The sequence below is a fragment of the Sander lucioperca genome, chromosome 24 (assembly GCF_008315115.2).
Source record: "Sander lucioperca isolate FBNREF2018 chromosome 24, SLUC_FBN_1.2, whole genome shotgun sequence".
NCBI lineage: Eukaryota > Metazoa > Chordata > Actinopteri > Perciformes > Percidae > Sander > Sander lucioperca.
The window spans coordinates 15,703,932-15,730,770 of NC_050196.1; the positions used below are offsets into that span (position 1 = coordinate 15,703,932).

General features: G+C 40.2%; 3 protein-coding genes and 1 long non-coding RNA gene across 10 annotated transcripts; 2 read left to right on the forward strand and 2 right to left on the reverse strand.

Annotated features, from left to right (window-relative positions):
* Positions 1–713: 713 nt before the first annotated feature.
* LOC118494478 lies at positions 714–3,727 on the reverse strand. The gene is made up of 2 exons (XR_004896630.1): positions 3,626–3,727; positions 714–1,694 (listed from the first exon to the last, which is right to left on the reverse strand). It is a non-coding gene; the product is annotated as an uncharacterized LOC118494478 (long non-coding RNA).
* On the forward strand, positions 1,442–10,746 carry LOC116044483 (protein FAM171B). Its single transcript, XM_031291724.2, has 8 exons — positions 1,442–1,706; positions 3,647–3,880; positions 5,262–5,354; positions 6,354–6,512; positions 6,804–6,974; positions 7,569–7,685; positions 7,769–7,892; positions 8,401–10,746. Exons 1-8 carry the CDS (start codon positions 1,493–1,495, stop codon positions 9,722–9,724), a joined length of 2,436 nt encoding a protein of 811 aa, XP_031147584.1. The 5' UTR covers positions 1,442–1,492; the 3' UTR covers positions 9,725–10,746.
* An 839-nt stretch (positions 10,747–11,585) lies between these two features.
* zswim2 (zinc finger, SWIM-type containing 2) lies at positions 11,586–17,237 on the reverse strand. 4 transcript variants are annotated; one of them, XM_035998703.1, is made up of 10 exons: positions 17,123–17,237; positions 16,326–16,482; positions 16,159–16,235; positions 15,492–15,532; positions 15,028–15,262; positions 14,435–14,686; positions 14,151–14,235; positions 13,779–13,861; positions 13,278–13,446; positions 11,586–12,908 (listed from the first exon to the last, which is right to left on the reverse strand). In XM_035998703.1, exons 2-10 carry the CDS (start codon positions 16,473–16,475, stop codon positions 12,213–12,215), a joined length of 1,788 nt encoding a protein of 595 aa, XP_035854596.1. In that variant the 5' UTR covers positions 16,476–16,482; positions 17,123–17,237; the 3' UTR covers positions 11,586–12,212. The 4 variants fall into 4 exon arrangements, with proteins under 4 accessions (XP_035854596.1, XP_035854597.1, XP_031147596.1 ...); XM_035998704.1 differs by having other exon boundaries at positions 16,326–16,479; positions 17,107–17,233; XM_031291736.2 differs by lacking the exon at positions 17,123–17,237 and adding an exon at positions 16,890–17,100.
* Positions 17,238–18,116: 879 nt separating this feature from the next.
* Positions 18,117–25,615, forward strand: calcrlb (calcitonin receptor-like b). Of its 4 annotated transcripts, none has more exons than XM_031291746.2 (13): positions 18,117–18,324; positions 20,192–20,284; positions 20,992–21,142; positions 21,602–21,712; positions 21,813–21,925; positions 22,003–22,097; positions 22,301–22,427; positions 22,918–23,071; positions 23,157–23,217; positions 23,684–23,750; positions 24,302–24,520; positions 24,803–24,844; positions 25,104–25,615. In XM_031291746.2, the coding sequence occupies exons 2-13, from the start codon at positions 20,234–20,236 to the stop codon at positions 25,308–25,310; spliced, it is 1,398 nt and encodes a 465-aa protein (XP_031147606.1). In that variant the 5' UTR covers positions 18,117–18,324; positions 20,192–20,233; the 3' UTR covers positions 25,311–25,615. The 4 variants fall into 4 exon arrangements, with proteins under 4 accessions (XP_031147606.1, XP_031147608.1, XP_031147607.1 ...); XM_031291748.2 differs by having other exon boundaries at positions 22,006–22,097; XM_031291747.2 differs by having other exon boundaries at positions 18,118–18,324; positions 21,605–21,712.
* Positions 25,616–26,839: the final 1,224 nt, after the last annotated feature.

The window sequence follows — 26,839 nt, forward strand, 5'->3', positions numbered from 1 at the left end:
TACCACCACAGACTGTTAATATTAATTATTATGAATTATTATTATCACATACTGATCGGAGCATGCCAACTCCAGTGTGTGGTTGTATTCAAAGAACAGGGTTATATTGCTTTTAAAGCAAAGGCAGTGTATATTTAAACTCGTTTACTATTTAGTTAAAAGTTGCAGGTTTAAATTCTAAATAAAGTACTGAGGGAAAAAGTCACATTTGATTCAGTGTGTTTTATTCAAATGTTTCACTCATTCAGCTCATCACAGTAACAAAAGGGGCAGGATTCTGTGAAATGTGCCATAGTGACGGCCATTTAAAAACACAAGCCAAATATTACAAAGAAACAGTGCTACATTATGCCGTGTATAACTGAAATCTTCCCCACAAAAAAAAAAAAAAAAAAAAAATCCCTAAATCCAGAAGATGAAATGTAAAAGGAAGTGCAAACATTAGTAAACAGAAGATAAGAACATCAGTAAGTTCAGAGATTTATTGTTTTATTGTATTTATTGTGTATTATTAAATATGTGGGGGTTTTTTTAATTGTAAACTAAAAACGTTGTAACCTGAATATATTTGGAGCAATTTGTGTGTAAAATATAGAGATTGTTTTTGGTTGAGATAAGTCGATTAACTTTCCAAGCATTACATTGTGAATATGAAGTCATGTAAACGTAAATTTCAGCTTTCATCAGGGGGAAGAATATTTTTGTTTGGGGGGCAACTATTTTTGTTTCTGTATATTTACAAGTTGACTTGACAAATAATCACAGCACAAAAAAAGTGATTCTTTTATGTAGCCTATATTTTTCAGTCATGATGTGTGATTTGAACGGTGGATTTTTACATTTTGTCAAAGCAGGGGAGATAAAAATAGGCAACCAATGATGTAACAGCATCTTCTGTCTTACCAAAGATAATCCTGACAGTAAGACCTCTCACTCTGTAGCCTTTTTCGTGGTACGGCAATGGTAATCACACTCTCTTATAGCCTATTACTAATTACTTTAGAAAATAAAGATATTCCGTTTACAATGATTTAAAGAATCGAAAAGCAGAAAATCTTCACATTATCACTGATCATCAAAATTATCTGCCATTGACTACAGGCTGTTAAATGAAATAACTGCTTGTTTCAGCACATATGCACGTATATGTATGCATTATTGGACCGAAATACACACAAGGAATATATTTAGATGTGGCATTTTAGGATATAAATCATAGTGATGAACCTGTGCTGTATTTTGTTTTGTGACACATCTTTCCCATTATAAACGATCTTCGACCACACACGCCCAGCCTCAGCACCAGCGCATCCTTTCTCCACGGGGTTTGGGCCCCCCCCCCCCCCCGCCTCTGTCCGCACCAACATTACAAGAAACCATGAGAGGGACGAGGCCTTCGTGATAAGGACAAACCCTACTGGACCTCGTTCTTCTCCCCCTCCCCGAACCTCTCGCGGTTCGTTATGTCTTTGAGCCTGCTCCCCCTCTCGCCATGCCCGCCGCTGAACGCTCCGTGCTGCCGCCGCTGCTGCTCTTTCTGCCGTCGTTGCTTTTGATTCCGTGCCTGGATGGGGCGGTGAGAGCAGCGGAGGAGGGCGGCGGCCTGCCCTCCTCCTCGCCCGGGGACAATGGCCTCACCATTGCGGTCGGAGACCCGTCTGTCACCGACCCGGGGAGACTCCTCAGCCCCTCCGCTCCGATAGAAGGTAAACAAAAACACATATTAGCTCTCCATCGGTCCGTCATTGTTAGACAAAATGGAAATGAGCTGCAACAGAGGAAGCCGTGTGACTCATAACAGAATCAGGTAGCAGTGCATGCTATGTAAATAGGCTGTTTGTTTCTGTGAAACTGACCAAAAGAACTGGCTTTTAAATTGCACCTTTCTTTAGTTTTTATTGTAACCTATCTTTGTTTAGGATATATACATTCAAATTAGGTTTGCTGCAGCTTTCTGTGATTGTTGTGAGGCAAATGCTGCAAGCTAGGTCTATAAATATATTTTAAATTGTGCCACAGATTGCAACATTTTATTCAATCTGACACTTTTAATTCATTTTGAGTGGCAAAATAGTAGATTAACTTGCAGATATGAAGGTAAAGCTGGTCAAATATGTGCCATTTTGTGCAGAAACAATGATCGGATCGTTTTTTTTTTTTTATCTTTAATACTGTATTCTGAATTATACATGATCTTTGCAGTAAAGCTATGTAGCAATATGCTCAATTAGAAGGAGCTCCTGTTATTAAAGTAAAGACGTCTTCACTAAAACCATCCTAAATGCCAAGGTATTTGTCTGAATGATCAGCTATTTCTATTGATAAGCTATTGGATGTATTCACAGGCAGTCTGGCCAACAAGCTAATAGGGTTAAGATATATAATGTGGAGGTTTGGGGGATTAAGGTTTTTATCTGTTTGATGAATTAATGGGGAGCATGGTGATCCTGCGCTGCTCTGCTGACACAGCAGGTGAGCCTGCGCACATTGATGGCCTCTGTGTATTTTATATGATTTAATGTGACGTATAAAATTGATTGATTGGTGGGTTTACATACTGTAAAAAAAATAAAAAATACACTTGAATGCTGTCTAGGAACTCCAGCGGATATGTTAGTGCCAGTTTTACAGACCATAACATCTTGATGAGCAGTCATTAAGCTTAATACATCCATCAGTTATACTGCTAAAGAATACAGTACATTACAACAAAAAGTCAGGTTTTCAACCCCACCAACTACACTGTAGACAGCAACATGCATTCTGATCAAGATTTTAAAACTGAAAAAGGTTGAAAACTAGAGTAAAACTGTCTCTCAACTACAGCGTGATATTGACAATTAGGAACTGGCTAAATATCAACTCTACATGCTTCGGAGTGCATATGTATGCGACAGTGTTGGAAGGGAAGAAACGTCTTAACGTGGCACTTGGTTTTGATGTATTTTTCATTCTCCCTCTGGTTCAACTGTGCCTGCCTCATCACTTTTTCATGGGAAGAGAAAGGTTACCGAGTACTGCTGAGAGAGGAAGTGGTTGAGGCTGGTCTGCATACAGATCAGAACACATGCAGAGACACATGTATTACCACAATCAAACTCTTGGATGTCTAACTCTAGCAGCCATGCTGATAGGAATAGTTTACCAAATCCAAACTATAAATACAATTGGGTTTTCCCTACCGTTATAAGACTTTGGTGCAGTACCCAAGCGGTTTTTGGCAGCACCTAAGCCAAATAAAATCAATCTGAGCATCAAAACTAATTAAATGACACTCAGATACTGCGAAATACTGAGAACTAAAAATAGTAGTTGGTCCCCTGTGGCCTTCTGTGGAAGTTTTTTTGGTGTTATTTATTTATCTGTTCTAGCTTTTCCAACATTTTAGACACAGATATGGTAATAATAATGGTCCAAAATGATGTGAAATTGCATTTTTTTGTTGAAAAACATCAAAACATTTTGAGGGAGGACCCCTAAACCCCTCCGCCAAATACGTGCACCCAATTATTCAACAAACCCAGGGAAAGAACTGCAATTGTTTGTTAGATTTGCTTGTGTGATTTTGAACATTTAACAGAACGTTGGCCATAAATGGACATTACGAAAGTCTAAATCATTATACCTTCTGGCATTTTCTCTCCAGAGCCCCAGTTTGCTCTGAAGGTGCTGGTGAGGGACCTAGTGACCCGTCAGGCGCTGCCGGGTGCTTCAGTGGACGTTTACGTAAACCACACTCTGAGGAGCTCTGCCCGAACAGACGAGAAGGGTGAGGTTCTGCTCTGGGTGACCTACAGTCCCGGCCTCAGTCTGACTCTGCTGGGCACCATGGAGGGCTACGCCCCCACCCCCGTGCCCTGGAGCACCGCCAAGAGGCCGAGTGAGTAACACACACAACAACTTCTTTTAAACCTTTGGCTAATCCAAGAAACACTAACTGACTCCTCATTGTCTCTTTATGTCCACAAATTCAAACAATAATTGTTAAGTCAGGGGCACCATCTTGGTAGTTTCTGAGGAAAACATTCATTCGCATGGCCCAAATCTTCTCCCATATCCACCTATAAGTCATACAGTAAGCCTGGCTTCTCTGACAGAAGAGCACAGCCACAGACTGTTGGATCCCCTATGGACGTTAACATCTGCTCTGCTGAAATGCTGAACACTGCATCACATCCTGACCAGCTCCAGGGTCACAGCTGACCCTGCCGCCCCCCTTTAAGGGACACAAGTAAAAAGGATCATCCAACAAGGATCGATCCAAGCATAGAGACAAAACACAATTAAGGCATTTAGCCCACACCTACTCAAATAAAAAGTGCTTTGCTCAAGGATGCATTTCTCTCACACAAACACTATTTTAGCTATGTAAATATTACTTGTGCATAATAGGCTGTGCAGCCATTTGTGAGTACCCTTTTCTGTACTGCCAGCCACAGTATTCACACAGCTGCATTATTCATGGTCATCACAGATTAATGAAGTGTCTGCGACAACATCCAACTTGTCACTGAGGTTTGTTCATGATGAAGCATTTTATGTTCCCAGCGTACAGTCAAGTGTAACTGAACGCCGTCATCGTATCGATTGTCTCTACAGCAGCATGTAGAGTCGAGATGTCTGACTCAAGCCTGGGGGAAACATATCCCTGCCTCAGCAAACTCTCTTTGTCCTGCACCCAATCAAATGCAGGGGGGGGGCTTTTTAGCCACAACGATCTCATGTTGGTGTAAAAAAAAAAAAACAACATGACTCTATTGTCTGTGTATCCACTTCCGCTTACTGGTCTGTCTCAGCCAGAAAAGAAGCAGGGAGGCGGTTGTTCAAAGCAAAGATGGAGCAGGTGTTATGAGGGATAAAAATCAGATGGATGATGAAATTGTGTCATCTGTCGAGACCTGCTTTGCTCCGCATTATCAGAGGCGCCTCCCTTTTGTGCTGCTGAGCCAGACAGCTGAAGCCTAAAAAGAGGCTTGAGGTATTATGCCACCTGCTGGTGGTATTACAGGTCTACAGGAAGGCACCATAAACAGCTTGTGTTGTGTTTAAAAGTGAATGACTTGACATCTCTATCTCTTGTTACATATTTAAAACTAAATGTTTGTAGTAATTTTTCTCAATTTCTCTCTTATTTATAAATAAAGTTGCCACTTCTGATCTTTGTCAGTTCTATAATGGTGACTTTTGTCTATTGGAAAGAACTTTTGTAGTTGGGATAGTTGGAAAAAAGTGCTATTTGTGTTTTGTCTGTCTTCCTGCAGTTTTCTCTGCTGTGACGTTGCTGCTGCTCCCTCACAGTCAGGGGAACATCTGGCTGTTTGAAGACTCAGTACTCATCACAGGGAAGTTACCTGGTAGGTTTACACACTTTGTAGAGGTCAGAAACAAATCAGCTTCATCTCAACGAGCAAATCACAACCTTAAATTTGTAGAACAACACTCCCTTGCATCGGAAAAATAGAAGATTTTTTTCCTGAATTGACTGAGCTAAACATGACAGCTTTAACCAGTTCATCTGGGTAGTTTTTAAGTTTTTGACTTGCACAGATTAAAGTATAAAATTAAGAAGGGATTGATGGTCAAGATGCAAGAATACAGCAGAGTAACTGCACAAATATCAACTGTATTATGTCACCACTGACATAAGTGTAGAGGTAAACTATGATACTGGTTTTGTCCCTCAGATCAATTAGGGGCATTTAAGCCTCCAATAATAATCATTTAAATAAATGCCAGATAAAGTAGGCACCTCTACTAGGTCTGGGCAATAATTCAATATGATCATTTATCGTCTTTCAATGGAATTATATCATGATAAAATCGTCGATAGATGTCGAGATATTGTGATATTTGTCTAAATTGATAATAACAAGCACATACTAACTCAATTCTCAGAAAATCTGTTGTGAAACATTTTGAGGGAATATCATTTGAAGAATTGCAGATTTGTTTTAACAGCACACTATTTTTGTGCATGCATGTAAACATAGTCAGTATATAGCTGAAAAAAATGATTTATTTTTTCTCTATAATTTCCCTTGGAACCGTTTACCACATCATTGATGATTATTTATCTAAAATCTCATTGTAAAAAATGATTATCTGAAAGCACTAGTTGTCAACCCTACAATATAGTCGCAATATTGACATCGATGTGGTCAAGAATATCGTGATATCTGATTTTCTCCATATCGCCCAGCCCTAACCTCTACTGTAAAATAAAGAAAGCCTTGTTACCACTTCTCTTTCATCTTTTCTGTCAAAGCACAGTCACTTGTAGCTTCATATACGCATTTAAACATACTGCATCATGTCTTTAGATGTACTTATCGGATGCCATCTTGTTTTTACAGACAGCTCATCCCAACCTAAGGTTAAGTTCCCCAAGAACCTCCTCACGATGTCTGATAAGAGCAACGTCTCCTCGGTGACAGCGTACCTGACTGTACCACAGCACCACCTAGCGAAAGACTGTGCCAACTGCACTCCAGGCATCATCAGCAAAAAATCATGTGAGTGGTAAATAAGACCCTCATTAGTGTTTTAAGCAGGCACATTTCTCAAAACTGCACTAAATAAGTTTTACAAACAATTATTTAAAGACTTTGTTGGGCATGAACGGTCAGCATCTTTAAATCAAACAGATCTCACAGCTTGTTTCATTGTTTTATGGTAATTCTTTACAAAATGGATGAAGCTAATGTTTAAACTACAAAAAAATTGTTAAACATAAGAATTCACTGTACCATTGAAATGTCTGAGATTGACTCCTCTGACTGGATTACTCCTCCGTGCGTCTGAAGTGGTCCAAATCATTGAGCTGAAGGCGCTGGCAGCCATCAATGTCCTGCTGTACTCTGGCGGTGAGGAGCTCCAGGTTCGAGGGCCCATTCAAATCAGCCTTCCCCTGGGACACAGCACGCATCTCAGGGCCTCTGACACTGTGCCAGCTTGGGCCTTTAACCTAAAGACAGGTAAGTATAAAAGATTACAGAGAAGCCACTGAATTTCATTAGAAAATAAGACTGACACATGAAAAACACATGTAAAATGAAGTTGGTACTGTACATCGTTACAGAGATCTAGCATTTGGAAGAACATCATCTGCAGGGTTTTCCCTGCCATTTTAAAGTTAAGGTGCAGCACCCGAGCTGTTTAGGGCAGCACCTAACCCGAATGAATGTAACTAGACTTTTCTCAGATCTAATGATTGTAGTTGGACTTCTTTAGCTTAGTTTTGTCTTGTTATCTATTATGTGCTCTAGCTTTTCCAACGTTTCCGACACAGATATGGTTATAATAATGGTTTAAAGTAATGTGAAAAAGAGTAATTAAACTACCACAAAGGTGCAAAAACCCAGAGACACAAAATGTATGGGGATTTTGCATTTTTTAAATTGAAAAATGTAACATTTTCTTAAGGAAGTAAGCCTAAACCCCTTTTTGTATTGTGTGTGTATTTTGCCAAAATACGCACACCTAAGTCATCCACAAACCGAGGGAAAACACTGATCTGTCAATATTGTAAGCTTAATGATTTGATAAACTTTAATGTGCAATAACAACAGGTGCCTGGGAGAACCAGGGTCTGGGGATAGTGAAAACAGTTGGCGATGAGCTGGTTTGGACCTACACCGCTTCCCATCTGGGCTACTGGATCGCTGCCCCTCTTCCCTCATCACACGGTACATAACTCATCTACCTTCATTAACTTGTGGAATGTGTTTTGGTAAATGTGTCGTGCCAATCTATGAATTTGACTGTTTAGATAACCTGGGACATGGAAGCTCCATTGATTTCATATCACACCACACCTACCTGTTGATGGGAATACTGGGAGCCATGCTGGCTATAGTGATTGGACTTCTTTCCTTGCTGCTGTGTCACTGCGGGTAAGAAAGCTGCTCAGAGATGTTATCGGTCGATTTCAATTTACAGTATATAAAACATATACTTACTTATTTTCCTTGTAGTAGGACTTCATTTAGAATTAATTATTTTCAGTTTAAAGTTGAAACACATTTAAGTGTAACTCTTTAAGAATAAAACCTATGTTAGATCTTTGAATAAGCAACTTTTTTGTTGTTTATTTAGACATGAATATTTATACAGTATGTGTATGTGTTTATGTATATGTTATATAAGTTACTGAAATATCCTTAACATTTGTAGCCAAGTGTTCAGGGGCTTTAAACAAGGTAAAGAAAAGTCCACTGACTATGGTACTATATCAAATAAATGCTAACAGTGCATTAAATAAAACCCTCTTAAAGAAGAGACCGAATAGAAATAAGTGGTAGGTTAACAATATCAGCTTAAAATTAAAAAAAAGTGTCCATTTAACTTGCCCTTAACATTTGGAACGCAACCCTATGATTTAATTCTGTTTCTTCTGTACAGGAGAAGTTCTTATCGAGAGCCCAGGAGGGGGAGGAGAGCACGCTTTTCCAAACTCACGGTGGTGAAAAAAGACCAAACCACCTCCACCCACATGGAAGAGGGTTTGTTGTTCCGTTCTGGCGACAACAGCCTCGCTTCCTGCAGTGTCCAGTGTGAACCCTCGTCCACGCCGAGGCACAAAGCCAACTACAACATCTATGTGGAGGATCCAGGGAGTTGCCCGGTGGCTCCTCTTTATGAGAACATTGCTCTGGATCGGATCAAAGGTCCCCAGCCGTCGTCTCACTACATCAACAGCGAAGAGGTGGCCCGGCTTCGGGAAAAGTCAGAGCAGAATCGGGTCAACATAAACTCTGACAACTTCTTTCAAGATAAGCTGCTTCATATTTACAACCAGCCAGTGGCGATTATTCAGGCGCCGGAGCTTTTCGGTGCTCAGGAGCAGCAACTATCAGGCTGCAAGTCTGCTACTTTCCCCCGCAATGGAGTTGACTATGATGCTCACTCAGAGCCTGTAAATAAAGACAGCTACACCCAGACACTACCCAAAGTCCCTCACCACCACTCCCAAGGTGGGAGCAGTCCACAGCAGAGCAGCCAAGATGAGCCCCAGCCTCTGGAGACTCCTCCGCAAGGCCAAGGCCCTAACGCTGTTGTGTGGGGACGCTACAGTAACCTCCTGGAATCCTCCGTCTCGGTCCCTGGGACTCTTAATGAGGCGGCTGGTATGGAGGCCTTCAGCAATGGGCATGGTGTACCCAGCGAGCTGCAGGGGATTTCAGAGCGCACCTTGCTGGAGCTGACCCGGGGCAAGTCTCACCCCAGGGCCTGGTTTGTCTCCTTAGACGGGAAGCCGGCCGCCCAGGTCCGCCACTCCATTATCGAGCTCCAGAGCCGCCGCCACCGCCCGCCGAGCAGCAACGACACCAGCCTGGACTCTGGGGTGGACATGAACGAGCCTCAGCATAACATCCGCGAGACGGAGCGCGACAGGCGCTCCATCAGGGCCTCTTCCCTGCCGCACCACAGCCGAGGAGGGCGTTATGGCGAGGAACAGGACCTGAGCAGTAGTGAGAGTGGCACCACAGCCACCTGTACGCCAGAGGACCCTTCCCTGAGGAACATTTTAGACGGTAGCAGTGGGGCTATTCCTAACATTCCTGAAGAGCGAGACGGGATGGATACATCCAGCGCTCAGGAGGACAGCGAGTCCAGAGGTACGCCGCCTCCGCGGCGCCTGAGGAAGGTCAGAGAGAAGGGCAAGACTGAAAAGAGGAGTGCCAAGCATGTCCGTGAGGGGAGACCTCTGACCAAGCGCAGTTAGAGCACGGCTCGTTGCAAACACCAAGCCTTTTTTCATCAGTGCTTAATTTAAATGTCCCATTAACCATTTCACCCACACTGAGCTATTTTCATCACAATGTGTCATCAGTGCTGAGTGATCCAAATTAGTTTTCAACACTTGTGCTCACGCAGGCATTGTTGTTGTTGAGTTATGTGATTGTACAACTTTGCCAAAGAATGCATACGCTCAAAAAAATAAAGCAGGATCTATTGTCATGTTGAAGCATCATGTAGCTGCTGTTAAGACACGTTTGTGTGCACCATGTCGTTTCATTCTCCAGAATCTAAAGATCACCAGCGAGAGTCTTCACATGAAAATGTCCATGTGAACACGATATCCCATAGTCCCCAGTGCTGGCATTATAAAGGGTGCCTTCTTACTGCCTGTAATCATTAAAATATGATCACACAAGGCACAGTATTTGACTATATTTTGTAAAATCCGGTGAGTTTGCAGGATGGACACAGATACAGGTCTATGCGTAGTGCACTTATCCTCATCATCAATGCCTGCTGTAAATTAAATAAGATATAGAAGCTTTCCCAGTTTGCAGTACTGACATCTTGTTTTGATCATTCTGCCTCATTTTCCTTATAAAAGAGACTTTGTGGTCAGTTTCGGAATCAGCTCTGTCCGAACAATGACTGACATATCGTCTTAACTTTCTGCCTGTCACTGACTCCAATGGATTTTTGGAGAAAAACACTGATGTACATTGTAAAGCTAAGCTGCCATTTACATACCTGATATTCAAGGTTTTAAGCCTACGATTATTTTAGAATGCATGAAAATGAATGTTTCCTTGTGTGTATGAAAATAGTTTTTGCATTTCATTGTATTGCTAACATTACGTCATCGTAGCGGTTATATTACTTGGGGACTGAATGGTTTATTTCATTGTCTAGTCTTGGAAGGAGACTCGGTGTTGTGCTGCCAACTGTAACTACTACAACAACAATAATACCCCAGGACTTTTACACTATGATTATGGGCCAATATTTAAAAAACACACCATCTAGAAGCCCAGTAATGGCTCAGATTGCCTACATACAATTACATTAATTGGCTATGTTAAGTTAAGGAGATCAACACCTTCTGCTTAGCCCCCCCTCTGATAATAACAAAGTATAAGCCCTTGTAATTATTTTATTCACAGCATTAATTCGGTGCCTTGGAGTTTTACTTTCACAACCTGTATTCTTACTTTTGACAAAAATAGATTTACTTCGTGACCATGGGATACTTTGGTTTAACCAATTCAAAACAAATAAGCGTACAGCAGTACAACAAAGTCACAGGTACGCCTGCCTTTTACGTCTGTCCTCTAACTGACATGGCAGCTTTCGTCTCGATCTCGTCACATAAAGCACACTTCACTTTAATATGTGCCCATTTGTTCCACTGGCACACAGCATCCCCAGTAACATATTCAACTTTGAGTGTAAATACTACAACAGCATACTGAACACTGACATCATTGGCCATCAATGATAAGGTTTGGCAAAACGTTTACCACGAATACCACAAAGCTGTTTTACTAGCAATATTTACTATTAATTCAAATTTAAAATGGAACTTTGCAGCGACAAGTCTTCCGTCATACTGTAAAAGTTTTCCCTATTGAGTTTGTATGTATATTCACACATTCATGTGTTCTTTTGTATGTATATACTAAAGCAACATTTTATGTATTATGTGGCTGTGATTTCAATTATTTTGTGCTGTTTTTCTCTCAGCTAAAAGTCTGAGAGGTGCATCAGTGTGTTCCAGTGAATGGATGAATGACAAGGTTTTTGAACCAAAGTCATATGACACGTTATCGATATGATTTTCTTTTTTAAAGTTAGCCTAAAGAGCGAGCCTTTTAAAGAGTGTAAAACAAGCCTGAGCTTTGTAATTTTTAAATGTAGCAACAAGTTGAGCACTTAATCATTCAGTATGCTTACAAATGGAAGTACTTTCTCCTGCTAGTCATCAGCTTGAAAACACAGCACACCCCAGCTTACACAGCAACACGAGGAGTAGTTTGTGAAAACTTTGTGCTGACAATTCTTGACGAGCAAATCAAACCTACTGCCACTCCTGTTTTAAAGTGATCTCGCTGAATGTATTTGTATTGATTTTAATGTGTTCTATACTGTGCTCCTTTTGTGTCTAGACATTGAACCTCATAGGGATTTAGTTTCTTCCAAAATGGGCACCTCTTGTGTTTACCTCTGTAATGATGGTAGTGTTATTAGTCTTGCCTTTTTGTGCATTAAATTAATAAACTTACTTGATACCATTTATTGTTCAAAAGCTTTTGTCATTTGTTTTTCTCCAACTGTGAAGTACATATTTAATTATGTATGAAATACATTTCAGCAAAATGATACAAACACTACATTTCAAATATATTTCAGATTTACATGTTATTGTATAAAGGGTTACACACTTTTTGATTTCTTTCACTGCATTAACAGTAAAGTTAAGTCTTCTTCTGTTGCTGTGTGTTTATTAAAACTCCAGTCATTGTTAGCTCTGAAATGTTGTTTGTTTCATTGATGGTTAGCGTGCCTGTCCTCTTGGGTTGCAGTCTAGTTCGCCTGGCAGAAGAGGACACAGTAGCTGTGTGGTCTGACTCAGGTCTCTGCAAACCTACAAAAAGGTTCAACTGGGGCTGCGCTCTGATTTTTGTCACTGTAGGTGAAGCAGAGCTGTGTTCTGTCGCTGTCTTTTTTAAGAAATGTGCACTTGAGTCAGATTTACTTTGGTGATCAAAAGATGAGCCGCTTTCAGGATTAACAGGAGTTTGTTTTCTCTGCAACTCTCTTTCTCCTTCTTTCACAGTGGCTGTATCTACGCACAAGCCTTGAAAACGGTCAGTTATTAACTTTTGTGGGGTGTTTAAAGTTACTGAAGAACCCGTTAGCACCTCTAAGTTCAGAGAACCGTGTGAGGGAGTGACTTTAGTGTTCCTGTCCCGCAGGGCCACTCCTGGAATAAAAAGGTCCTTTAAGTTATTTTCTGGTCGTTTGGCACAGTCACTGGAAAGGCAGGAGGCCAACTTAGGGGAGGTCTTCCTTTCACTGGTTGTCCAAGTCAAAGGGTTATAAATGACATATCCATCCAAGGGGCAGGAGTTTGATTTCCGCAGGATCCCATCCACACAGTCGGTGTGGAACTGAAGGGTGTGAACATGCGAGGAGGGAGAGAGGAAGGGACTCTGTGAAGTTTTTTTGCATTACATTTGTTTAAATCATTATGATTATATGGTTTTATATTTGATAGTCTCAACAGACTGGGTTCTGATATGCTTTAAGTAACTTGACGCACCTCACAGATTCAGAATAAAGGGAAGTCACAATCAATGTTCACTAACAGTTATATTTCAATTTCCTCTGATTTAGTATTGAGCTTTGCCCACTTTTTTTTGGTGAACCAAAACAGAATATGTAACAATGTGATGAACATAAATGTGAGTTGATGTCATTTTAAATACTTTGTATTATACAGATGTTAAGATAATGTGAGCACACAGTGAAAAGTTTACCTTGTGATGGCAGGGCAGAGTTCGGACACGTTGGCCCAGGCTGAAATCCAGCAGACAGATACGACACTGCTGTCCCACATCCAGGAGCCGGGACCCCGATCTCACCCTGACCGTAGGTAGACACCCCAACACATTTTCAGGTAAAGGGTCTGCAGCTAGAGGGATGATGCTGAGTACCGAGATGGGAAAGAGTGAGCAGAAATTAGCATATCATCAGTAAATAGCAACAGTTGTCTTAACTAAGTAATGTTTTGTACTTCCTGTATGAGTGACCATTTTTTTGTTTCAGCAAAATTATTATAAACTGCAAAGTCACTGCCAATGTGGTCACAGGTCTGAGGTATTTAACAACAGCTTTGGGACTCAGCAATTAGATGTGTGGACACTTTATATCTTATAACTTTATATTATCCTCAGGAAGCCATCAGGGTTCAGAGTGAATCTGTCCATCTTCATCTACGAAAGACAGAATACATTTTCTGGATGTATTCAATAACTCACCTGTCATTCGGCGGGTGAGAGGTCGCTCCCCTCGGTTCATCACTGGGGTCCTCGGCCACAAGGTGCCACTTTTCTCTCCTTTTCTGTTTGAGGTTAGGTGAGAGCTTTTATTTTCTTCAGGTGTATTTAATTAGCCCCTTATTGTGGCAGTTATACTATCAGACATTCTTGTTCATTAAAACCTCTCACAACCAACAAATATGACAATTCACTTGACAATTGCCAGTTTCATTAGGTGTTTGCAGTATATTACTGCGATGTGTGGCCTTAAGACCACTGCAAAGTGTTATCTGAATCATTGCATTTTTCAACACTGTGGTGGTAGCCAATGCAGCACGAGTATTGTTTCAAAGTTGAGTCCAAATAGCTTACTTTTCGTGACGCAAATGGATGCTGTGGGTGGCAGCCCTTCTTTGAGCAGTCCTCACATAGATAGAAGTACCTGCAGACTGTGCATCTGAAAAGATGATAACAGAGATTCAAGAAGACTTGGCATGACACATTATGACTAGGAAATTACAGTTTACTGAATTCATCCATTAACACAAAATCTAAAATGTTAAAATACACTATCATATGCTCATTTCGGCAGACTGCCAATTGCCATACTGGGAATGCTGTGATTAAACGACGGTTTATGACTGCCACTTGCTTACTTAAAACACCTGCCAGTGACAGGGCCGACCCGGCAGCTGTGGCAGAGGACTCCCAGGTGTCTGTCTGGCTTCTCTCTCTCAGCAGCAGTGAAGAGCTTCACTGCGTTTTTCACCTGCTCCTGGAGCAACTTCAAGGAGCTGAAGTCCTCCCTGCACAGAGGGCACTTCACGGTTTCTTCACTGTCTAAAAGTTTCTGGTGATCGGCCCACACCTTCATGCAAGAGATGTGGACATTGTTGCCACAACCGAACCTGGGAGAGACAGGGTTGGCACATGAGAGTGCAGAACATCTGTTAGCACAATAATGCAAGTAACATTTTCCACATCACGTCTTTGTGTTTGAATGAAACGTCCTCTTCTGTGAATATCAGGAGAGGTTGAATCTAATTTTATAACATCCGAAAATCTGTGCTGGTGGTTTCCGCTAAACATTCTGTATGTCAACAACTGGATGTGCTGTATTGGGACTGATAATGCTTTATGGGGTCATGTTCTGGCCAGTAGTGCAACAAAAGTTGACTGGAACAGCTTACATTATTCTGAAACATGACTGTACTGAAATAATAACCGACCCACACAGCAGCCTACACACCTGCAGTAAGACACGGGCTGTTTTTTCTCCAGCAGCTCTTCTTGGCAGATAGGACACACATCCTGGGATTGGATCACTTTCCGGCAGACACTTCCAGCCTCCTGGCCAGTGGATGGCTGGCTCTGGGTCCCAGCAGCAGCAGAAGAATAATTTCCCGTCCGGTGGTCTTTGGTTTGGTGTAAACCATGGAGCACCTCCAAGATCTGTCTCTCCACAAGTCCATGCTGAAATGAATCTAGAGCAGAGTTTATTTTTAACGTTGCATGTCAACAGGAGCACATGTACAAGGGTGGGTCAACATATACTACAGGTTCAGAAGGAATTGTTAAATGTTAGGTGGAATAGGGGTTCATAAGTGTCATGAACCAATCAAATCAAACATTTTAACAATGTAACTGAATTGAAAGGTGCAGTATTATGCAATCAGTGTAATAAGAAATTAACAATTCAGCAAAACAACTTACATTCATGTTCTCTGGGTAGTCTGAATTTCCGCAGTAAAACCCTGTAATGATAAAGATTAGGTTCATTCTAGTTAGCAGTGCTCATATGATGAAAGTGAATATCACTGATATTTACACATACATTCAGTCATTAGTATCTCATATTCTGTCTGGATATCATCATTTTTAAAATATATTTTAGAAAAAAAAAACTACTTTAACAAAATAAGCCAAACATCCAAAATACGATTTAAGAAAACAGCCACCCCAGAATATTGCCTACATAAAATATAGTAAATAAAGTAACAAAATTTGATTCAAATAAGGCTATATCTAATCAAAAAAGTAACCAATACTAAGAATCCAACTTATTTTACAGTTTTATACTTTGTACTACAGACACAATTTGGTATGTGGCCAAAAAGTTTAAATACCCAATCCCAGTTATTAGGTTCCGCAAAAACATCAAAATACAATGGTTTTCAAAAACAACTACTTGTTTTTCATCAACTGCAAGACATTTTAAGGATAAGCTTTCTTCCTAAACTGTTTTACATGCTACCCAGTCTAAATAGAATCATCAGTTCCCCTCACAATGCTACACGTAGACAAAATAAAAAAGGAACCTTGGTAAATATTACTGACTAAAACCTTGAGGTGTGTTGATTTGTGTGTGTGTTATTGATACCAGCAGATGTGTTTGCATGGCTCCTGCTCCCTGGTGAACACAGGGCAAGTGCACGTATGTGGGTCACCCAAGCACACCTGAACAACATGAGCACGACTGGAGTAAGGATACAAACATGGTTTGTGGAGTTTGAATCACAATCAATCTTGAATCACATATTCAATCACCTTGAAGTTTCTAGCCTCTCCGTCCTCTCTGAGCAGAAACCCTGTTGGGCCGAAGGAGGTCAGGAGAAATATGGTGGTGTTGAGGGCTTGGTCTTGGTGGAAACTCACTGCATCACTGACTGTGTTCCTCCAGACAGTTTTCCTAAACATCCTGCTGCTGCAGAATAAAGATATTAATCAGTCAGTCAATCTACCCTGTAGCAATCATTGTTTTGAGTCTTGGCTTAGCGTTAGTACTGCAGATCTACATATTAAAATCTCAAGTTTCTATTTATCTTCATCCCTACCTTACAGTTCACTGTGTACAAATGTTTACATGCAAAGCCCACAGATATACTTGTACTTAAGCAAAGACGTTCGGAATTACCCCCTTTAAGCAGAAACCAGGAAACACATTGCATTTGGCTTAACAGATAGCGTTACACACGAGAAGGTTTTTTTAGGTAACGATAACGTTGACGTTTGTCACTACCCGATGACAACGTTAGCTAGCTAGCTAACGTTACAGTAGTTATACTTCAAAACTTGTATGACTTGCTAATTAAATACTGAATATTACTGTACCTGGAAGTAGGTCGGAACTCTCAGCTACCACACAGGCACACGTTATCCCATTTTAGATATCGAAACGACGGTTAGCTTAACATTAATTAACATTAGGCTAATTTACATACACCTTTTGACCACTAACGTTACTTCCGGTCAATTTCCGTTGAAGAAACTAAACTAACAAACTGTAACTCTTTCATTTTAAATGATAAACTTACCTCAGGATGGGGACACATCTCAAAAAGTACTCATTTGTCGATAAGTCCCCAAAAATAAGCCGAAACTTACCGTAAGTACTTTGCAGAGCAAGGGCGGGGGGGGGGAGAAGAAAAACTTGCAGAGCAAGGTACCAAAACGCCGTGGTCATGGTAACCAACCTGGCTGTTGCCAAGGAGGAGAATTTCACCTACAGAGGGCGCCGTTGCTAAGGAATAGAAAGTCAATCAGTTATGTAGTGAAAATTACCTTTTTTTTAATTAATTAATTAATACATTGTATATGTCTAATACATTTAACAGACAGCTTCTTTGAAGTCCATGGGTCCGGGACTCTTTCTAAGAACTTGTTGACCTAATAGGATTATTAGTAATCTTTTTCCCATGTAAATCAATATTCCCCATTTGCAATAGTATTCATCACCGTAACAGGCAAAAGAATCTCTAAAAAACAAGCGAGGCCTATGCAGGCACATTGAGTAGCAGATGGCACTCTATGCCAGCGGTTTTAAAGTGGGGTTTGGGGACCCCCCAGGGGTCCTTGACGGAGTTCCAGGGGGTCCAGCAAGAATGTGAATAATTTATTTTCACTATAATTCCATCCATAAGTAACATAATGACAGAATGTATGACTATATTGGCCATGGGTTTCACACACTTGTTGTAATAAAACATCTAAAAGCAAAACATTCAATCCGATGGGGGACCATGGAACAAAACCTAATCAAATGGGGGTCCATGGTGTAATTTGTGTCAGTTTAGGGGTCCTTGATGTGAAAAAGTTTGGTAACCACTGCTCTATGCAATAAAGTAAATTCATTAGTTACTCATGACAAAAATCAGACCCTAAAGATTGACTTGTTGACAGCCAGGACATTAAAGTTCCCTTTACATCAGAAATGACACATCATACATAATATAAATGATGCAGTGTAATGGTGATCAATTATATTAACACTTTGTATTGCTCAATACGCTGTAGGGATGTCCCTCTGTCTGCCTCCACAAAAAGCAAGCATGATGTCATTCACAGCCCTAGTCAGTTCTTATCAGGACAGCTCAGTGTTGCCTCTGCCTCTGCTGCGAAACACACACGCTGACGGACTACTCTAGAAATCTCGAAAACAGTTGTCTTTCTTTTCCTGTAAAAGATAAACTCTCAGACTGAAGGATTACTCTTCAAGAGGTGGCAAACACTGTATTTTTTTACAAATAAATTTTCTGCTCCTGCAAAGGTACGTTTCTTTAATGGTTACAGTTTTTCAGCATGTAGACAGACTGTTGTGTGGTTACTGTTCAAGCACTGTGTTTACAGTGCTAAAAACAGGTTAAATGTTCCATTAAACTGCGAAATGTTAAACTTTAGGATTTACGTTGCAGGGCCCGTGGAAAACAGGGATACACACATGCACATTAAAGTATTAATGGGTAGAGAAACAATACCAAAAAAGTACAAACTTTACCTCTTCAATTTGCTGTTGGCAGGGGAAAATGTGATGAAACACATGAGTAGAGATTAGAGAAGGCTACTTGGTGTGTAACGGAAGCGTCAACCCCCTCTTTGGATGTCACATTTAAACACAACATATTAAGGTTATATCAAATGGTGTTTCTGAAATGGGATTTCCTCATTTAGGGTACTTCACATGGAGCATTGTGAAAGTCCTCGTGTTCTGGTACAGATGGCTCACACAATAAAGGAGTTACTTCACTGTCAGTTATTGAGTGTCTTTGTAGGCCATTAGAGAGATAAACAGTATGTCTTTGGGTGTGTTCAAGAAGATATTAATCTTAGAAACTGACAAAGATTTCCTGGATTAGCAGTCGGGGGAGTTGGAAATTAAAAAAAGTTTGTTGGTCTGTCTTATTTCAAATGAAAAGCCCTTGATTTGAGAAAAGTTTTATTGTAAAACAAAATTTGTTAACTTCATTTAAAAATATTAAATGCATGCATAAATAGTATCCTAATGTCTCACTGTATTTTGTGTTGTTAGGTAGTGTTTACTTGTTGAGTGTTTCTTGTATTTTATTTGCAGACTGCAGACGGCCTAAAATCTAGATAATGAGATAAGAAAACATCGGCAGGAGAGGCCAAGTAGCTTCCACAACAGATGAACAACAACACAAAGGAAAAAAGATGAAAAAAGAAAACTAAGCCAGCATAATTTAGAAAAATACGACAAAAAGTGAATGACAAGTTGTGTGTTTTTGTATTTAGAGCTATAGGGACGGGTGTCGCAAACTACCTTACGCATTAAATGTTGTGGACATAGATCCCTGGTGTACACTTAATATCTATTAAAACAACATCAGATACCCTAATAAATATTATATCTTAAAACATTTACCCATTGAAAACATATACAACACTCACTGTCTCTGTTACCATTGTAAACCAAGAACACCATACATATTTACTTACCGCCATCACTGCCATATTCCTTTTTTAATAACAGTGGTTGGCAAGGGCGTAGCTCATTATGAATCACACATTTCCCCCAAAATAAAACAATTGATCTTGATTTTATATTCTGTGCAGCAACTAAATGAGATGAAGAGTGACAGGGACGGTTTTCTGTGACTAGAAAATGGTCCAATATGCTTAGATTCAAACACTGACAGATGCTCGTGCCAACACAACCTCTATCACCACTACTGTCACTGCTTTTACTATTTTTTACCACCATTAGAACTGTCATCGTTTCCACTGTCACACCACACAACATTTGGATCAGCGTATGATGCATTTAGTTAGCTGAGCAAAACATCTGTGTGTCAGTTTGCAGCACATGCTCTTACTTCATTTGCTACATTGATTTTTTTTTGGCTAAACCTTAGTCAAACTTGCTCAACATGCATAATAAGCATGCAGGAAGGAAGCTGTGGGGAACAGAGGAAGCTAAAGGCCAAATCCGCAACCCTAACATCCAAAAAGGGGAGACCTGCCTTTGCAAATTAAAAACATGTTGGAGAGTTGTACTGTTAGTATTGTTTACATGACTTCTAAATAGAGAAAAGGTCACATCATTGTGTGTGTCTATTGTTTTCTTGTACAGAAACAGATTACAGATTACAAACTCTAATATGCTTTCCTTTTCTCAGTTACAAACGTTCCTCAGAACCCCCGCGGTGACCAGAGCACAGATGGACCTTAGCGGCTTCATGTATCTCCTGGTCATGTGCGCTCTCAATAAGGTAGCTGTTGTATCTGAACTGTGCTGTCGCCTGATAATACACAGTTTTCTGCTAAATGTGTAGCCTTCACATGATTGTCTTAAACTTTTTTGCAGCTTCACCACTGATTTTTAGATCATCCATTCAATTTTGAAGCAAGTTGTTTTAGATATTCTATTTTATTGCATATTTCTTTAGTTGTTAGGGTTTCTGTATTTCATGTATTTTGGCCATGCATTGGTGACATTAGATCAAATATTATCCCCTGTGTAAAATCTGTCTAATTAACAAATTAATAATGAATGTGTTTTTAGAATACTAACTAAAGTTATTTGCTTCTAAAAAATTCAAAATTCTTTATTTGATTGGCTTTATTCTCTAATCTTCCTGATGCACTCCCTAAAAGGCGTACTCCGGTGATTTAGTATTGTACTTCCGTAAAGTTGAGGTATGATATGTACTTACCTTTAGGTCCTGATATATCATCATATAACATCACTTCAACCTACACTTCCCATAATGCAACTTGAAAGATTTTAGCTTCCCCAGAGCTCCAGAAGAAACTTTCACTTGTGACATTTTATTGATTCAGTAAAATTATCTATTTCACGTATTTTATCAACTAAAATTCTTGTTTACTAGCGCTTGCTTGACAGATGCACTCTAATTTCTGCATATGTGTGTATTTGTGTGTGTTTGCTTCTTGAATTTCAACAATCTCTTTTAAGCTGATTGTGGTGGCAAGCCTTGAAGATGATTACCAGGAGCATCTGAACCATCAGGGAGAACATCAGTCGACACGGAACCAAATCGCCACGGCCCAGTACGAATGTTTCCAGAAGATTTTGAAAAAATCGCACCGCAAAACAAAAACAATAGGTGAGGGAATGATTTTAAAAAGTGGATTCTGGTGTTACTATTTTCAATTTTAAGTCACTCCAATGAGTGATGGAGTACTCAAGTACTCGAGTCGCTATTCTCTGGACTAGTGACTCGACTTGGACTCGCGCACTGATGACTTGGACTAGAGGATTCATGAAATAGGACTCTTAAGTTGGATGTAGTTTCTGCTACTTTTATGTGTAATAGGCAGTGATGGAGTACTCAAGTCCTGGACTCGGACTCAAGTCCAGCTCGAGTCACTTTTTTCTATAGTCGTGTCTCGACTCAGACTCAAACTCAGGTAATGGTGACTCGACTCATACTCGACTTGACTCAGACTTTTCTTTGGTGACTCAGACTTGGACTTGAATACTGGGGACTTGAGACTCTGACTCCACAGTTGGTGACTTGACTCCAACACTGACTAACACATCACTGCGTGTCCTTTGTGGTCAGCAGGGCCCATGTGCAACGCAACATGGGATGGGTGGCTGTGCTGGGACGAAACTGAAGCCGGACCGACAGAGCAGGGCTGTCCCGACTACTTTAGAAATTTTGATCCTCATGGTAAATAAAACAAAAAAAAGATATCAAATTGGACATTTAGCATGCTGTATCTCATTTGTTCCATCCATACACAAACTTGTGGTTGCAAATTTGTCGACAGCGATGGCGTCCAAAGTGTGCTCAGAGACAGGCGAGTGGGGACGCCACCCCGAGAGCAACAGGACATGGACAAACTTCACGAACTGCCAAGCTAACACGACACATCATGGGACAGTAAGCAGGAATAAAGACAATATAATAAATATATGAAGAAGCTTTGGCTGTGAAGTTGTATTAATTTTGTTTTCTAGCAGGCGGCAATGACTCACTTCTATTTGGTCATGATTGGTCACGGCCTGTCGCTGGTCTCATTGCTCATATCATTGGGAATATTCTTCCATTTTAAGTAAGTAAGCTTTCTTAATTTCCCTATTTTTTTGTAAATGCACTTAAGCCAATTGCATCTGAGTGGGTAAAATGATTTATTGCCACTTTTCAATTTAAGGATACTTTTACGAGCCATACTGTAGGCCTACCTAAAAGATCCAGGATCATTGAAGCTGATGAAATATGTGAATGCCTATGTGTCTCCTCTTCCACTGCCCTCAGGAGTCTGAGCTGCCAGAGGATAACGCTCCACAAAAACCTCTTCTTCTCATTTGTGCTGAACTCCATCATCACCGTTGTCTGGCTTACAACAGTGGTAATGAAACAGGGACACGCGTATAATGATTCTGTGAGTGATTTGACTTCTTTTTCCATTAAACCAGAGATCTTCAACAGGGGGTCCTTAGAATTACTGCAGGGGGTACGCCAAATTATTGGTAATTTTTTGAAAGTTTTTTTCAAAAATGTTAATGCCTTAGCAGGAATCCAACATATCAGCCATTAGTAGCCATCCACAAATACAGTTCATCCTAAGGATTCACTGTGCCACATGTATGTTCAACATTAAAACAACAATTATTATTTTAATAGCATATAATTCTATGCACTATAAAGGTATGTATAAAGGCTTTATACTTTATACACGTTATTGTTGGCTCAGTTTAATATGCAACTTAATTTTATACAATATATGCAGTAGGGGGTCCCTGCTCCGTCTCTCTTAGTTAAGTGGTCCTTGGCTTAAAAGATGTTAAAGACCCCTGCATTAAACCACAGATTGCTTGGCATTTCCGTTTTCAGTAAAACCACGATAACTCATATTGCTTTTTCCCTTCTAGGCAAGCTGCAAACTGGTCATGTTCGTCCACCTGTATCTGCTGAGCTGTAACTACTTCTGGATGCTCTGCGAGGGCATCTACCTGCACACTCTGATCGTTGTGGCAGTGTTTGCAGAAAAACAACATCTCATGTGGTATTACCTGCTGGGCTGGGGTAAGTAAGGAGGACTTGTGCATGTAAATATTTCATTATGCACATTTCACTCAAATGTCATTCATGTTCTAATTTAATTTTGCAGGTTTTCCACTCGTGCCCACGGTGATACATTCAATAGCACGCCACTGCTACTACAATGACAGGTGAGTCTCCATCATGGCCATTTCTAAATATCATTGTACCTCAATCATGTTTTTTCGACTGGGCTGCAACTATTATTTCAACGATTATTTTCAATGTCGATTCTTTTCTGTTGATTCTTTTCTCGATTAATGGATTAGTTGTTTGGTTTATAAAATGTCAGAAAATGGTGAGAAATGTGGATCAGTGTTTCCTAAAGCCCAAGATGTCCTCAGATGTCTTGTTTCATCCACAACTCAAAGATATTCAGTTTACTGTCACAGAGGAGAGAAGAAACTAGAACACATTCGCATTTAACAGGATGAATTCATAATTTGACTTTTTTTTCATAAAAAATAACTCAAACCGATTAATTGCTTATCAAAATAGTTGGCAATTAATTTAATAGTTGACAACTAATGGTTTAATCTTTGCAGCTCCAGTTTCCATATACTGTATAACATGATGATCTGATTCATGCATTCATAGATGTTGGGTCAGCTCGGATACCTCCTTGCTGTACATTATCCACGGCCCCATCTGCGCCGCTTTGGTGGTAAGCACTGAGCCCCTTACTTCCCTGGTACCTACCCTCATACAACCCCTCCCCCCTCCTCTAAACCCTACTGCACACATGCACACACGCTCACATCCATGACTCTCTTACCCATCCAGATCTCACCCAGATCCCTCCCCTCTGCCCCTTCCTCCTCCTGTTACTGCTCTTTAATATATACTACGCAATTTGCACAAGTACATTTACAAAAATGTGCACATGTTTATAATATAATGTAATTTATGTAAATGTAAATAATGTTGATAGTGTTAATAATATGTTTTATCTGTATACTGTATATTCTTTATACTGTATATGTGCACTGTTTGTTGGAAAGCATTGACCTACATTTCACTACATACAGTGTGTGGCTGCACATTGTGTCAATGAGAATTAAATTGAATTGAATTGGTGCTCGGCCAGGACTTCACTTCTTGCTTGTTTTCAGTCTGGTCATCATGAAAGTGATGAAAGTGATGTGTCAAAGTTTATTCTAATACAGGCATTTCCTTGTGTCTCTGTATGTAATGTAATGTCATCTTTGATTCCAGGTGAATCTGTTCTTCCTGCTGAACATCGTTCGGGTTCTGATCACCAAGCTGAGAGTGACGCACCAGGCCGAGTCCAGCCTCTACATGAGGGCGGTGAGAGCCACCCTCATCCTCATCCCTCTGCTCGGCATCCAGTTTGTCCTGGTGCCCTACAAGCCCCAGGATCACTGGGTCTCTGAGATCTACCTGTACGTCATGGAAATCCTCATGCACTACCAGGTCAGTGCATACGTATGAGTTATCCAAAACTGACGATGAAGAATTGTTCTGCTGCACAAAAACATTGCCAAAAATGCTTTCACTCCAAAACAATCCCTAGTAGATGAGATTAAAAGCTCTGCTGTAGGAACAGACATGTTGCATAACTGTCAAATAATAAGTTTGTGATTTACAATTACAAATATTTCTAGAATAAGAGCATGAACATGTGACAGCTGTTTGAGCTTAAGGGATTTCCGATCTTGTGTATTTCTCTCAAGAAACTTTGTTTTTCTCATGCAGGGTCTCTTGGTTTCTACAATATTCTGCTTCTTCAACGGAGAGGTGAGTAATGAGTCAGCATTTTATGACTAACGACATCTCATATTTAAAGCTTAGATTTTGAATTTGCGACCCATTTACGAGTTTTTAAATCATTAGGCTACCAATTCTTAACTTCTCAAGATAGGGACGGATCGGGACCAAGGGTGTCTTTCTGATAAAAATGCCCCCCGCCCCTGACTGATTATTGGCCTCCCCTGTACCACATTAAAAAATCCTGGAATTGCCCCTGCTTACATCCTCTTTGTGTCTCTTCCTGCAGGTCCAGAGTGTTCTGCGGAGAAACTGGAACCAGCAGCGGATGCAGTTCGCCGGCACGTTTGCCAATGCCGACTTCTTCCGCTCTGCATCCTACGTGGCGTCATCGCTCACAGAGGTCCACCGCTGCTACAGCATCGAAAGCCACACTGAGCACATGAACGGCAAGAGCTACTCAGACATCTTTAGATCGGACAGCCCTTTCGTGTGAAGCTGGCACTATAGATTCTTTGACGTCTCCCAAGATGTTACCAAGATTTATGTCTTCTTGGAGTTTTACTACTGTTCATGGCAACTGAGTACAAACTTTGTTCTTCTTTGACATTTTTTTCTCCATTTCCTAGCCACAAAAAACTCACATATTTTACTTTTTCTTTTAAACTATTTTCACATGATTATTACCAGAACAGAATGAGCTTGAGGCCAAAGAAACAGTCCCTTTGTAATTATTTACATCCCTTGAATATTCAGAGGGGCTGTTGCTGGACAGAGGGAAGAGGCCTTGTATCAACCAACGCTGTAAAGCATTAACACAAGGAATTATTAATGCTTTTTTTTTTCGCATCGCGTGGAATACACTTGAAGAGACCTCGGTGAACAAGAAGCTGTTCTGTTGAGCTGACTGCTACAATCTTGCAAAGAGAGAGTTTTTTTCTGGGCATTTTGAGGATATTAATGCAATTTAGAAATGGGTAGTTATTGGTAAGGGTGTTGTGGAAAGTATATGCATAAAACAGCCTTGTCTTGAAATCTGTAAAAAGCATTTCAGGTTTTATTTATAGGCACATAACTCTTCATCATCATAACATCAATGGGCAGAGCCAGAGCAATGTAGCTGCTGGGAGTTAGCCTAATGGCTGTATGTATGTATCATGATGTCTGTGGTGAAAAGTAGTACACAAAAAAAGAAAAAGAAGAAGAAACAATCAGCTAGCTTGCTTTGCTACAAGTCATTCCTGCTTCAACTTTGGGATTAAACTCAGAATATAGGGTGAGGAGAGTTTATTATTTATGTATTATTTCCTTTAGTTAAGTTCAAAACAAACAATGAGGTCACAAACAGCCTACATCGTCTTATCACGTCATGTTAATGCTCCGTTAGGCTCACTGCTTTTCATGCTTTATATCTGATCATTCCAAAATGCTGGACATATTGTGATAGTCACAAAGTAAAAATATGACTGCATGAGTGCATGTGTTTGTACATATACATGTGTGTATGAATATGATAAATATCAAGGCACAAAATATGAACCTTTAGTGTACTTTGTATATTTTTTCAGATAGAAACACGTCAGTGTATATTACTTATGTTACATTTTTTAAGTCCAGAAAACTGCAGCTGGTTAATTAGTAGTAGTTGTTAAATGTTTTGGATGAATTCCCTAAATATTTGAGTGTCCAGGAAACAAGTTCAGCTGGAACTGACTCTTGTGGATTCACTGATGAGATGAAGTTTGTCTCCTCCAGTTTGAGATAGTAAGGAACTTTCCTGACGAGTGATAAGCTGCTGGTTTCAGCCCTCCAAAAACAGGAAATACACTTATTCCCTTCTTTGCTGAGAGTCATATGAGAAGATCAATACCACTCTCGTATGTTCAATATGAAGCAAGGAGATGGTTAGCTTAGCTTAGCATAAAGACAGGGAGGAAAAAAAAAACAGGGGGAAACAGCTAGCCTGGCAAGATGGATAACGCTCGGCGAAAATGTGGAACTATTCCTTTAAACACTGAAGCCTTA

Bases quoted from the DNA above. Each gene is read 5' to 3' on its own strand.
- calcrlb (XM_031291746.2), top strand. From the start codon at position 20,234: ATGGACCTTAGCGGCTTCATGTATCTCCTGGTCATGTGCGCTCTCAAT. The intron at 22,428-22,917 runs GTGAGTGATTTG...TTTCCCTTCTAG, and splicing joins GACACGCGTATAATGATTCT to GCAAGCTGCAAACTGGTCAT. The intron at 23,072-23,156 runs GTAAGTAAGGAG...TTAATTTTGCAG, and splicing joins GTATTACCTGCTGGGCTGGG to GTTTTCCACTCGTGCCCACG.
- zswim2 (XM_035998703.1), bottom strand. From the start codon at position 16,475: ATGTTTAGGAAAACTGTCTGGAGGAACACAGTCAGTGATGCAGTGAGT. The intron at 14,687-15,027 runs GTGTGTAGGCTG...TGTCTCTCCCAG, and splicing joins CAGCCCGTGTCTTACTGCAG to GTTCGGTTGTGGCAACAATG. The intron at 14,236-14,434 runs GTAAGCAAGTGG...TCATCTTTTCAG, and splicing joins GTCACTGGCAGGTGTTTTAA to ATGCACAGTCTGCAGGTACT.
- LOC116044483 (XM_031291724.2), top strand. From the start codon at position 1,493: ATGCCCGCCGCTGAACGCTCCGTGCTGCCGCCGCTGCTGCTCTTTCTG. The intron at 3,881-5,261 runs GTGAGTAACACA...GTCTTCCTGCAG, and splicing joins GAGCACCGCCAAGAGGCCGA to TTTTCTCTGCTGTGACGTTG. The intron at 7,686-7,768 runs GTACATAACTCA...TTGACTGTTTAG, and splicing joins CCCTCTTCCCTCATCACACG to ATAACCTGGGACATGGAAGC.